We start from the raw sequence: 13,478 nt of genomic DNA, 5'->3' as shown, positions 1-13,478 counted from the left end.
TGAAGACTTAAAAAATTCAGCTTTAATTTTAATACCCAATAATGATTCCCTCCTGGCTACCCAACTTTTACAGTTCTTCTTTTGGCCTGGGAGTCAGATATTGTTAACTACTAAGCTACTGTATGCTCTGAGTATATAGTTGCTGCATTTCTGTGCCTGATGCTTTCAGGTGGAGAAGTTGAGGCCGTTCCCTGCTCAGAAACAGGGAAAGCTCAGTAATGGAGCTGTTAGATACCTGAAATGACCCTTTGGCTGCCAGGTGCCCACCTCTGACAGGCTGTGGTGTGTTTGAAGTCTGATCCATAGCTAGTGCTCCTGGATATTTCACTAATAAAATCATGTTTGTGGCAGCTTGGAGGATTAAAATGATACTGGACTGTGTGAAATGAGTGCTTTATAAATGTGTTACAAATTCAGGCCTTCTGTTTAATTTTCATAGGATTTGGTAATGGCATTTAAAAAAAAATTCAGAGTTTTATTGGTTTTACATGGTCTGCAATTACATCTGACCTTTCATTTGATACAGCAGTCTATATCTGTTATATTGCTAAACATGGACTATGAAGCCAAAGAACTTTTCTGAAGTAAATCCATTGTAAATTCTGAGGCCAGCATTCATACTGATTTATCTTTTGTAAACACTGTATAAATGCAGCACTTGAAAATTCAGAACATGCTTTCCAAGGCCAAGCTGGAGAGACTTCTCTATGATGTATAATGATTTTGTTGTGCATGTATTTGATTCTAACAGCCCACCTGTTCAGGACAGTAAATTAAGTGATGAATAGCCCTAGTGAGCTGTTCCCTGCCATGTGGTCTGCACCATCAGCACAGATATTTTTGTGACTGAAGAAGATTCTGTCTGGTGAGAAGTTTAAACAGCTGTATCTCCTAATTACAGCTTCTGTGTAAAGTTCAGTTTATAAAGCAAAATAATCTTCATGTTTTAATATTTTTGTTTCTGTGGTTGCTAGTGGATGACACTGATGTGGTGCTGACTAGTGATAGTAGGAGGGAGAGACCTCTAAAGCTTTATTGTTTTCATCTTTGCCAAAGAGTAATTTTTGATGTTCCCTCTAGACATGGACTGGGCCAAGCAAGAGAGGCAGTAGAATGGTGTAGTTTGTAATGGGCCTGCCAGCTAGGTCTGAGGTGGACATGAAAGAGTTCTTCCTCTCTAAACATAACCCCTTTGCTATGAAAAGGTACTGTGGTGGTTCTCTGCACCCTGTAGAGTGGCTTAGGTTTTCACTGGTTTTTAAAAAATTTCTTCTTTAAAGAGATCTGAGAAGGTTTCAACAATTTTTGACCTTGGGTGAACAGGCCTGCTCTATTTATCTTCTTCCACGTGTTGCTTGCTGCTGTATCCATTCCCATAAATAATATTTTCAGAGATATATTTAATAAATCTTTTTTTTTTCAGGTCAGTGTTTATGCATCAGTTGGATGTCACTCTTTTCATTTCCACAGCTCAAGTGTAGACAGGGTTCTTCAAATCTGTGTGTGTCCTGACCTATCTATTAATCTGGGCTTTGTATAATTCTGTGTAATTTATTGCAGAATCTGAAAAGTAACACTGAATGATTAGATGTGAATGAGGTTGCTTATGTTTGTATTTTTTTTTTTCTCTTTCTTTTTAGGACTTGAATACTATCTGTTCTTTCCTTCATGGACTGGACATACTCTCACATTTCAGAGAACATCAGCTGAGGTGAAGTACTCTGCAGTTAGTGTTTTTTAGCACACTTACATCTATGACTTTTTGTGGAGATAAGCAGAGCTTTTGTTTGCCTGCACTTTGAGGTGGCAGAGCATTGGCCTAATCCATTGCTGAGTTAAGTCACTGCAAATAATGTGGCATAGATTCTAAACGAATTAGCTCTTCTAAGAAGGAAGGCAGAGCTTACTACCATTTGCCTACAAAAGACTGTGTAGACAGTGCCCTGTCTTAACGCCAGATTACAAAAGCTTTTTAATGCTTCAGACATTCAGATGATCTCAGAATCCATAAAATGGAAGGCCAACAAAACATAAAAACCGCTTTGGAAGTATTTTAGTTCCTTCAGTTCTGTTGCTATGGGTAATTCCAATGTGTGGGAGTGATTTAAACATTTAGAGAACATGCTGTATGTTACCTGTTTGGATAATGAGGAACACCGTAATAATTTGAATTTTCTGGTTAAGCACATACTTTGTTTAGAACAAAAAAAAAATAGTTGAATTTGAGGTCTTAGAGCCTGAAAGTGATTTTACTGAAATGTGGTAATGAATGGCTTATGATCTTTGGGGATTAAAATTGAAATTAAACTTCTCTTCCTCTTCCTTCAGAATAATGTCGTCAAGTGCCCGCTATGAGAGGTACAAGGGCAACCAAGTTCTCTTTTGGTGAGTACATAGCACTTGTTGGAGTTGTTCAGCAGAAATGTGAGCAAACTCAATGTTTTGCATGTTGTAATATGTAATTTGCTTTTCAGTCTCTGTCAATAATTGGTTAAAAGCTTTGGCAGAGGTGGTTGTAGCAGTAGTGCAGTGTTGATGTTTGAGAGGTGCCCATGACTTTTCAGCCCGGCTCCCAGGGACAGCAGAGTGGGGGCAGGGGGGTGTGTGTGTGTGTCAGTAACACGAGGTGTTACTGAAAGGCAGGCAGTGTCCCCTCTGCAGCCGTGGGAGCCCTGGTGACACTCAGTAGGTGGCACTGTATCCCTGAAGCTGGCACTGCCTGCACGGCTGCTTGTCGAAGCAGCCTGTACTGGAGAGGGATGGAGCTCAAACACCATCTCTTTACATTGCAAAATTTAGTATTTTATCTTACAGTTCTCTAGGTTCTTGCTGGGAGGCAAATATACCTTTATTTTCCTCATATTTTAGTATTGCTTATGGCATATTTATCCCCTAGCTTTCTGTATAAGGCACAGCTTCCAGCACACCTGAGTCTAAATAAGATTCCACCTGCTAGTTGGTGTGGTGGGTGTGTGTGACACACACCTGCTCCAGTAGCAGGTCAGTATCTGTGTGGGGGGGTTGTGTGCTGTCCTGTAGTTATAGCTCTTATGTATACTTTCACTGGAATAAAATTTTTTCACTAAAAATTTCATTTTAATAAAGTAAATTTTTAAGCTGACTTAAATGTCAAAACGTAAAGTATAAGAAACATTCTTTATGTAGATGTTTTAAAAAAAATAATCCTTGTCCAGTTAAAGTTCCCAGGTTCTTACATATCAAACTGGTAGAATGGTATATCGTTATTTTACTGCAATAATATTTTGGATAACATATTTCTCAGGTGCTGTAAGGAGAAGTACATATCAGTGATTTCTTTTCTTACAGCTCAGAAACTATTGCAAGATGCTGGTATATCCTGCTTTCTGGATCTGTGCTCATGAAGGATTCAATGTTTTTGCCACCATGCAGGTATGTAAAATTTTTGAGTTATTGTTGTTATTTAAGGCAAGTTTTTTTTTTTTTTTTTTAATAAATGCTTTCTATGTATTTGTGTTACTGTAATTTTTAAAGAATTTAAAAATAATTTCATAATTTTGTTTTTCTAGAGCTTGATAGTGAAAGAAATGTTCAGCTAATTCAAGTTAAATTTTCTCAGACTTTTCCTGCATGTTGAAATTTCTTTGTGAAATACTGCACTCAAATCTAGTTTGGCTTTTTAAGTTTATAAGAGAATTTGTCGTCAGCTTATTACCTTGGGGTCTCTTTGAATAATTTGTGCTGTGTGACTGTCCTGGATAGAGTTCCCTGTTGCAAAAATACGACTGCAGATCACATAGCTTCTGCCATTTCATTGGAGGCTGTATTTAATGGCACATACGATTTTTATGTGAAGCAAGAAGGGGCCAGCAGCATCAGCTGTGGGCAGCTTATGCCGGGAGCCTGTCTGTGTCTAGAGGTTGAGGCACAGTGAACACTAACATGCTTTCGCTGAAGCACGTTATTAGACTTGAGCTGAACTTGGGCAAGTAATACCCTGAGTACCCAGAGTAATACTCTGCTTGATCTTGTACATCACTCAGAAGTGTATTTCACTGTGTTTCATTTGACTCAGCATGAGCTGACCGTGAGTGGATAGACTTAATGCCAACTCCAGCTTACACACATTTCCATATACTTGAATTTTGTGGTAAGTACTAGTAAGAACATGTAGGACTGAATTTTTCAACTCATTAAACTGTAGGCTGGATATTAAACACTTAATGCTCCTTGAGTGACTGAAGGTCCTCGAGTGAAGTTGTCCAGAGAAGCTGTGGCTGCCCCATCCCTGGAAGTGTTCAAAGCCAGTTTGGACGGGTGTTGTAGTGGCCCTGTCTAGTGGAAGGTCTCCTTGCCTACGGCAGGGGGGTGGAACAAGATGTGCTTTAAGGTCCTTTCCAACCAAAATCATATTATGATGAGTCAATGATAAGTTCAGGAGTACCAGAAGTGACGACATGGCTGTAAGCGGGTTGAGTTTGAAACCGGGTGGAAACACCAATTAAATGTAGTGGTTTTGATTCAAAATATTCATTATTTACTTATTTTCCTTCTGTGAGATAAGAATTAGGAGAAAAGCAAAGCAGGCACAAACCTTAAACAGTTGCAGTACAATGAAAGAGCTTTATTACTAACAGAATTAAAAGTAAAGAGAAAACAACAAAACAAAATTAAAGTAAATTCCCCCCCCCCCTCTTTCCAGCACTTCTCTCCTTTTATCCAGCTCACACAAGGGATAACAGAACATGGGATGTTAGTCAGTGTTGCAGTTCTTGAAAAGTCTCTCTCTTATGCTTAAGGAAAAAAGGGTTTTCCTTCAGTTGCACGTGGTTCCCAAACTGCCACCAATAGCAGACCCGCCCGGAAACAAACAGTCTGCTGTGTGTAGAACATCTCTCTCATGAAGAATTTCACAGTTCTTTCACACTACAGAACACGGGCCATCACATGGGGTTATTCATCTTTTTAAGGATAAGTTATTTTGGCCTGCACACAGAGGCTTTTCTTCGCCACAAGTCTCTAACAGCCTCTTACTACTTCTATATAGCCTGGCATAGGCACTCTTCACAAACTTCGTAGGCACACGTTGATTCTCCACCCCCCCCCCATGTTCTTCAAATGGATTAAAGAGACAAACAGTTTGTGGTATTACAGTTTCTTACCACGGCATGCAAGAAGGTTTCTTTTAAGCTGCGCGCCAGAATCGCGGCACCGCCCTCTTTTCTCCCGTCGCCATGCTCAGCTCCGTCCCACGGGACTCACTTCTCTTTCTCTCTACTCTGAAGCCGCCATGTTGAAGAGTGTTCTTGTTCGGGCTTTACGGTGGGGAAAGCCTCGCTCCCTCTGTGCTGCTGGCTGCGTGGTGTCCTCTTCAGTTCAGCACGGAGTGTGCTGGCTGCAGACAGGAGGCTCTGCCGGCTCCCGCTGGCTCCGCCGGCTCCGCATGGAGAGGAGAGGGACCCGCCTGTCCCCAGAAGCCGCGCTGGATGGGTTTAGCTGTGAGCAGTCCATGGCTGGTTTTAGCTGCCTGCGGCTCTGGGACAGTCCCCCTCAGTGACCCAGGGTCCGTGCCGCAGCGTTGGGAAAGGGGGAAAGGGGCAGTGGCCCCGGCCCGGCCCAGCGGGGCCGGGAGGCTCGGAGCCCCCCCACCTTCCAGCAGGCGAGCTCCGACCAAAAGGGGAAGTCCCGCCTTTCCGTGCGGTTTAAATACGTAAATTGTGAGAAGCGTAATTGGTCTTAAAGACTGTCCATCAACTCAGGGTCAACCCAACACAATGGCACACTGTTGTTTGCATAAAAACTCTCTAAAATCATGGTTTTGTGAAACTTGGGGTAAGTCACTTACAAGCACCATTGCTTGTAAGGTTTCTTGTGCCTTAAAAAAAAAAAGCAAAGTAGATCTGTTATAGTTAATTCACAAGATTACAGTTAGATTTATTATGGATAATGCAGTAAAATAGCTGCTAGATGGTGAAAGGATGGAGCTGCTGGCAGATTACATCTTACAAGGGGTGGTTCCTGGGGTGTTCTGTCTCCTTAGGTGGTGAGATCATGTAGAAAGGAGAAGAATGCACTCCTGATGGGTACCTAGGGTGTTCAGCTCACTCCATTTCATTTGAAATACATTCGTGTTCATGCATTAAATATAATGATTTTTATTTTTTCTTCAGTAGAGTGGGATAAACTTCAGTTACTTTCCATGGTCTGAATACCTTACCTCTCACATTTCTAGTTGGGGGAGCTGCAGTCACCAGACACAGGCTGATTTCAAATGAAATAGTGCCTTGGATAAGTTAGTAGTAGTCTTTCATAATTGTAATTAGCAGCATTTTAATTACATTTGAAATAATACTTAATGTCACTCGTTATTCTTTGTCCCCAACCAAATTCCGGATTATGTGAGTCATTCTGAAAGGAGGCTTAACTACACATCTGTAAGACAGCACAATATTGCCTTCATTTTCATTGCCTCAGGTATTACAGAGCTATCCTGTATCACAGGAAACAACGATAAGAACTTGTTGCCATGTTCTCTCTGGCTCATGAGAATATGATCCTAGACCTGTAATATGTTCATGAAATAAACTTTTATGGGAGAGTATGCTGTGTGGGATACTGCTTTATCTGTCCTTTTTTGTTTTTTTTCATAGCAGGAAAGTAGTGGACAAGAGTAGGGAATGAAATGAAAACCACGTTTTTGAGGTATTCTGAGGCTGCTGAAGGGAATGGAAACACTTCTCCGCCACCTGGGTTTCTGATAGGCTTAGTGCTGCCCAGACATGGCATCAGATAAATCTTACCTGTTTGTCCTGTTGAATATGGTATAAATATATCAATGTGTGAGCAGATGTGGGTGAGGTTAGAGACAGGTGTGTTCTGCACAGGAGTGATGCAGGAGACTAATGATGGCATTGAGTTCGCTGGCAGGTAAATGAAAGAGGACCAAAATAGAATCCTTAATGGGAGGAAGGTGGTAACTACCAAAGATGAGGAGTTAGGCTTTAATCTGGAGACCTTCTAGAACTCTGAAAAGGTCAAACGCAAAGTTTGAATAATTGTTATTCTGGAAGAACTGGGTAGGTGGAGGCATTTTGTAAAACAGATCATAGTTAGCAAATAGATTCTAGTTTGAAATTCAGTCCTTGTGTACTTCATAACACCCCCCACTCCCCAGTTACCTCTTTGTCAGGTTGCTAATTTCAGCTTCATACTTGTCCTCTGGAATATTTGACAAACGCTTTGTCTTTAAAGGACTTCTGTACATTTTAGGGTTTTTTTTCAGAATACTGGAACAGTTTTTATAAAATAGTTTGCTTTGTAAAAGCAGGATATCAGTGTTTCTCAATTAGAGGAAGCTTTTTTCTGGGCAATAGTGGGGTTTAAGGCCCCTTTTTCTTGTAAAGTTGTTAGTTTCAATTTGTTTTATGTAGCATTTGTTTTTCAAAATTGAGCATTGCACTAGAAACTAACTGCCCAGCAACTTTTGTTTAACAATTATATAAGAAGCTGCTGTTACAATTGATTGTTAGTGAGATCCTTGCAGTCCATAAATAATCGTTACCACTGGAAGGTGGTGATGGTTTAATAACTGTTTCCTGGTACATCCTCACAATGCTTGTCTTTTTTCTGTCGTCTGCCCTGTGATTACCTTGATGGATAGGAGGAGACTGTAGTAGACAACTGTAAACTTAACCTGGAGAAGATGCTATCCTGCTTTTTGGCATGTCCTGTCATCTGCTATCTATCAGAACTATGGGAAACCTTATTTTTTTTCTGCAGAACTCTTTGAAATAAAATATTCTGTGGAATCCAGCCTGAAAGAGGCTTAACCCCTTGAAAACATAAGGAGGTGGGCAATTACTGCTTTATTAACTTTGTCTCAGTATTTGAAATGAGTAAGGGAGGAAACTGGGCCTCACTGTGCTTGAAAAGGGCTTTTTTTAATTGGCTTGATGAACTTGAATACAAGTTGTAATTCAGAAATTGGTTTAAAAATTGGAGGAGTAAAACTTGCATCCAGGTACAATAAATCTATTCAATATTCCGGCACTGATGCTCATGATGAGACAAGCCCTGCAAGATTTTTAAGGTAAGAGACAGGTCAGTCAGTAATACCAGGTACAAAGACGGCATAATCTTGAGTACCCTATTGCCTGGAGAATGGATTTGTCAATAGATTTGGCATAGGAGGAGAAGAATTTGCTTCTAACATGAAAGCAATGGCTGGAATAAAAGAACAAGATTGACAGATTTGTGGAAGGAAAATCATGTCAGCAAGTTAAAGAGGTTTTGTGTTTTAACCTTGTTTGTTAATGAAGATAATTCATGTGAACAGGATATTTGAAGGAGATTACTCACAGCAAGATAAGCCATAGGAGATATATCAAGGGCCTGGAGCTTTTGAAGCCAATTATGTGGCTGACAGCCTCCTACAGCTGTGAGAATTGAACCTCCAAGGGAAAAACACAAAGTCTTGAAACATTCAAGATGTAGTCTACTACAACAAACACTTCTCTTTTCCCAGCCTTTCCAAAATCTCTCAAATGGAGAAAATTTGAATCATTGTTCTATTCATGTAGCGCATTTCTTGGCTAAAAACAATTACTTTATTTAAAATGGCCTCATGGTTGTGTGGTATCTTATCATGAGAGTTGTAGGTGCGTCAATGACTCAATAAGCCATTTCTCTTTTCTTCAGTAAAAGGAGAAGACACAAATGCTTAGATCAAGAAAATGGTCATAATGAAAGAGGAACTGCAGTTTTGCATTATGAACAACAGCTTGGGTTGAAATTATTTTAGCTTGTTTTGTATTAGTATTTGTGAGTAACAATATTTTACTATATTTTGCAACTTACTGTGACTGTTAATAGTGTTTGCATCTATTCTCTGTGAAGTGCCAGAAGCACAGAAAATACTGTGCTTTTACAGGACTGTCAGTGTTGGAAAATAAGAATGTGAGATTAAAGATTTTCAATTTGAAGAATTTAAAGATTAACAAAATGCCATAATTTAAATTTTGATGTATGTAACTTTGTTCTCAAACATATTTATACCTCAAATGTACCATCTAAAGTCAGATTAGTTTTCCTTCTGAAGCTTGTAGTGCTGCTTTCTGCAAATACTTGTGAATTTGTACCATTCACTGCAAAAGTATATTTGTGGCTCAGAGCTCCTGTACTGCCAGCTTCAGCCAGTGCAAGGAGTACTGGTCTTTTTCTCCCCTGATCCTTCCTTTCCAAGTGTAACTTGAATACTGCTTTCTGTTCAGACTGTGCCTGCTGTATCCAAGCTCTGTCCCAGTGCTCCTCAACCTCTACTCTTCCTCTTTCTCATGTCCATCCAGTCCCTATGTCTGGAGTGTGGATAGTGCTTTTCCTCCCTCAGCTCCCATGGTCTGGATCCATGTATGACAGTCCACTGCTGCCATACAGTAAACTTAACTTCTGACAAACTGGCAGTTGCCAATAAGGTTCTGAATTGTGATAATTGTTGCCATAATTGGGATTTAAGTTTCTTACTGTGTGACTGTAAGTCTTGCAGTCACAATACAATACTCCTGAGTGTATTTTCGCTTCACACTAGAAAGCTCTTCCCAACTAACTGTTGTGGATTATTTTCTCTGCTCTTTTAAAGAGAACTTCAGGCTTACATCCCTGTGCTTATCAAGTCTGAGAGATTTATCCCTCAGCACAGGATAAAAGCAGTGCATTGGTGGCTGTGGATGAGGTGATGTTTTCCCTGGGTGTTTCTGTTAAGTGATGGCTATAACTTGTAGCATTGCCTGACAGCCACTAAGTGAACCAACAACTTGGGAATGCTGTCAATAAATGTGTTTGTAAAACTAATTAATTCAGATAGAGTTGTTCAGATTTAAATTCTTCTGGCAGTGCTAGTGCTGGTATGAAAGTACTCTGAGGGAAAAGGGCATGTGGATGAGAAGAGGCAGCACACTAGTGAGAAGCTGTGTCCTGGTCTCCTTAAGTGCAGCAACTTGTATTGGGCGTGCTGATGTTGCGTAAGGGCTGGGAACATGCTGCAGACTAAGAGGACATGGTGCATCTTTTCTGACATAGACTAATCTAAGAAAGTCAGAAAATGAAGAAAGACTCTGTTCAGGCCTGTCACAACTATATGGCCAAAAAATCTTGTCCATGTTTCCCCCACACCAGTAATTCCATTTTGGTCGGTTCATGGTTCCTTACAGAGTCTACCCTTTAGAAGTTTTATGGACCGCAACGGATGCTGATTGTGCCACAGAAAGAATTTTTTGTTGGCTAAACTAAAGTGCAAGAGAAATGAAATTAGAAGGAGAGGGTTATGTATGGTTTGTTTATAACTAAAATACAATTTTACTGAGACTTTGCAATCCCATGATCTGGAATAGCTGGAAAGCTGCGCAGTAAGTGAGACACAGGCTTCCCCAAAGGGTCATCACGTTCAGAGTATAAAGTAATTAATACAGAGATCTTGAGCTTGCAGCTGGTAGATTGAGTAGCATTACACAGCCTCTGAAATAATTTCCAATTAAAACTTCAGCAGGCTTAAGAGAGAAACCTGCTAAATGTTGTTATTAAGAGCTAATGCAGAAATGGATTTTGATGACTGAGCATTAATTGAAATAGGTATTTTGCATTCAGCCATATATCTTGTGGTATCTGGTTTCCTTTAAACCGTTTCCTGATGGAGTTAAGTATTATAATATTTTTCTAATGAAGTTACTTTGAAGAGCTCAGGACTTGCACAGCATATGATGTCACGTAAACTCTGCCACTTGCATTTGCTGAAACTTTTGGTCTGTGCTGATGGACCTTTTTTCCCCATCTCCTTGCTCTGTTTCACAGATAAAGGCATTTGGGGCTGCTCAACAGCTGCTGAGGGCTCCTGATGTACCTGTAGCCTCAGGCAACTCCCCACCACCCCCATTCTTCAGATCATGGTTGGGCTGAGACAAATCTAGTGAAATTGAGACCTCCATGGAGATGCCGAGAAAAACAGGTTATTCCCATGAGGATTTTGATGTTGAGTATACTCCTGTGTTTGACTGCAGTGCAGGAAGGGCAGATCTTGACTTTTCTATCCACAGTCACCACGACTATTACTGCTTGTTATGCAACTTCACAGGTTTTCCCTCAGTGTTACTTCCCAATCAATGACAAAGAAATTTAAGTATAAAATTACATGTTTAGATTTGTGTTTAATGGTTTTTCCAGCCGTTAATATATTAGTGTGGTACATTCATAGGTAATGGAATGGATTTTATCTTGGATCTGACCAACAGCAACTTTGCACTAGATGTCCAGGGGTTTGCTGGAATAGCTGTTCTGCAGAAGAGGCACTCTGCAAGGAGTGGAAAAATGAAGTGCTTTTCATAGAATGACAGAATGGTTTTGGTTGGAAGGGACCTTACAGCTTATCTAATTCCAACCCCCTGTCATGGGCAGGGACACCTTCCACTATCCCAGGTTGCTCCAAGCCCTACTCAACCTGGCCTTGAATGCATTCCGGGGTGGGGCAGCCACAGCTTCTCTGGCAACCTGTGCCAGGGCCTACCCACCCTTATAGTAAACAATTTCTTCCCAATATCTCCTCTAAATCTACTTAGGTCAGCTTAGAGCCATTCCCCCTTATCCTGTTACTATATGCCCATGTAGGCCTCCCTGACTTGCACAAAAACACGTTTTCATCTGTTAAAAAAACAACCTAACAACGTGTCTGTTCCTTACACATCTTGTCTCTTCCAGGCCCAGTTGTGCCCTTCCATACAAAATCTTTTTGCATTGAAGAAATGCATCCAGGTTACTGGATGAGTGGGGTCATGGGATTCACTTTGCAGTGGCGAGTACAATTTATCTTCATCTTTATGTACCTAAAAGCAGCCTGACAGGCAGACAGGCAGTTTGAGAGACAAGTATATTCATAAAAACAAAGTATCTGCAAACCCTTTGCTTGTTATCTTGATAAACTGGTATATCAGCACCCTGGCCCTGTTCTACATGTAATACAGTACTGAGTATTACTGCAGGTAAAACTCCTGCAGGTAGCTTTATTGACAGTCACAGATAACTGTACATTATTGACACCAATTTATACAGGCAGGATAATGTTATGATTTTATAGTTCCTGGAAAATACAGAACAGAAGGTAAAGTGCTTGACATCCTGCCACTGATGGCTTTGACGTCTGAAATATCTGAAAACATTGTTTCAGGATGTAGTAGAATATTGTAAATTTGAAGATGCCTGCTAATTAGTGTTAAATAATAAGACATTCAGTCTCAGCCTCCATCTGTTTGTAGGCTGAAAGCTCTTCAGGACAGGCTGTGTTTTTACCTTTAATGTATGTACGATATTCTGAGTAATGCAGAATGAGACGCTATCAGTATTGAATAACTTGAGCATATTGATATCAGGAAATGTTTGAGTAAAATGTGATAGCTATTGCTTAAATTCGTCAGTCTTGTCATTCCAGGTGTGTTTTATCACCAAATACTCAGGTTGCAGAACAGCTGGATATGAGAATTTTCAAAACATCTCTTTTCAGAAAGCTGTGTTTGTGCACATCCTGTTTCAAGAACTACATTCAAAATACGTTATGTTGGAGGCATTTCTAAATAGTTTGCCTTATAAAAGTAAGGTTTGTTATAAAAGGTCCTTAAAGAAGTTTTAACACCTTCCTGTTTTGGGGAGTGAGCATGAGTGTGAAAATGGGAGTATTCTCCGATACAGAAGGCTCCCTCCTGTGATTAATTTTATTCCATTCCCTGTATCCCTGTATCAGTCAGGCACATACTCAGGTGCCTGCACTTCTAAGGTGCTCTGCAGTTGCAGAGAGATGAGCAAATCATACAGTGGAAGAGGGACAGATGAACCAAGGACTGTCACAGAATCACAGACTGGTTTGGTTTGGAAGGGACCTTAAAGCTCATCCAGTTCCAGCTGCCTGCCATGGGCAGGTGCACTTCACTAGACCAGGTTTCTCCAAGCCCTGTCCAGCCTGACCTGATCCTGTTATCTGTGGTCCTGGGCTTTTACATTTCAGTAGCTCCAGTCTGATCCATGGCCTGAGCACAGTTGTTGGTATGGGGTATCATGCCAGTTTAACTTACATTCTTTTCTCAGATGATACACCTCCTTAAGCATTTTTAATTGAGTAGCAGTGAATCAGGAGGAAAACAAGGTTTCTTGCAGATGAGGCATCCATAAATGAAGGATAAACAAAGCTTCCTTTGATATCTGGAAGCCATTTTTTTCATGACAGTGTTGCAGACCGTTGAGTGAGTGTGTGAAAATTAATGATGCAGATGAAATAGATGAATATTAAGTGATGAGAGCATACAATAAAATTATAAATAAAAAAAATTGTAATGCAATTTTATACTACTGACTTTTTCTAGGCTTCCAGCAGTGGGAAGCTATAGAATTATATTAAATTTAAGACTTATTTAAATCACACATTGTTAACAATGCCAATTAAATTGTTTGATAATTTAAAGCTTTAA

General features: G+C 40.2%; 1 protein-coding gene across 11 annotated transcripts in view; it reads left to right on the top strand.

Annotated features, from left to right (window-relative positions):
• Positions 1-13,478, top strand: part of RAPGEF6 (Rap guanine nucleotide exchange factor 6) — a 124,780-nt gene that overhangs the window by 23,394 nt on the left and 87,908 nt on the right. For all 11 annotated transcript variants that reach the window (XM_048319995.1, XM_048319990.1, XM_048319994.1 and 8 more), the window contains exons 2-4: positions 1,641-1,711; positions 2,329-2,385; positions 3,328-3,411. In XM_048319995.1, coding sequence (XP_048175952.1) covers positions 1,641-1,711; positions 2,329-2,385; positions 3,328-3,411 — 212 coding nt within the window. The remainder of the gene's footprint in view (positions 1-1,640; positions 1,712-2,328; positions 2,386-3,327; positions 3,412-13,478) is intronic.

The sequence above is a fragment of the Corvus hawaiiensis genome, chromosome 15 (genome assembly GCF_020740725.1).
Source record: "Corvus hawaiiensis isolate bCorHaw1 chromosome 15, bCorHaw1.pri.cur, whole genome shotgun sequence".
Taxonomy (NCBI): Eukaryota; Metazoa; Chordata; class Aves; order Passeriformes; family Corvidae; genus Corvus; species Corvus hawaiiensis.
The sequence above is the reverse complement of the archived record's forward strand: the minus strand, read 5'-3'. Positions and strand labels throughout refer to the sequence as shown.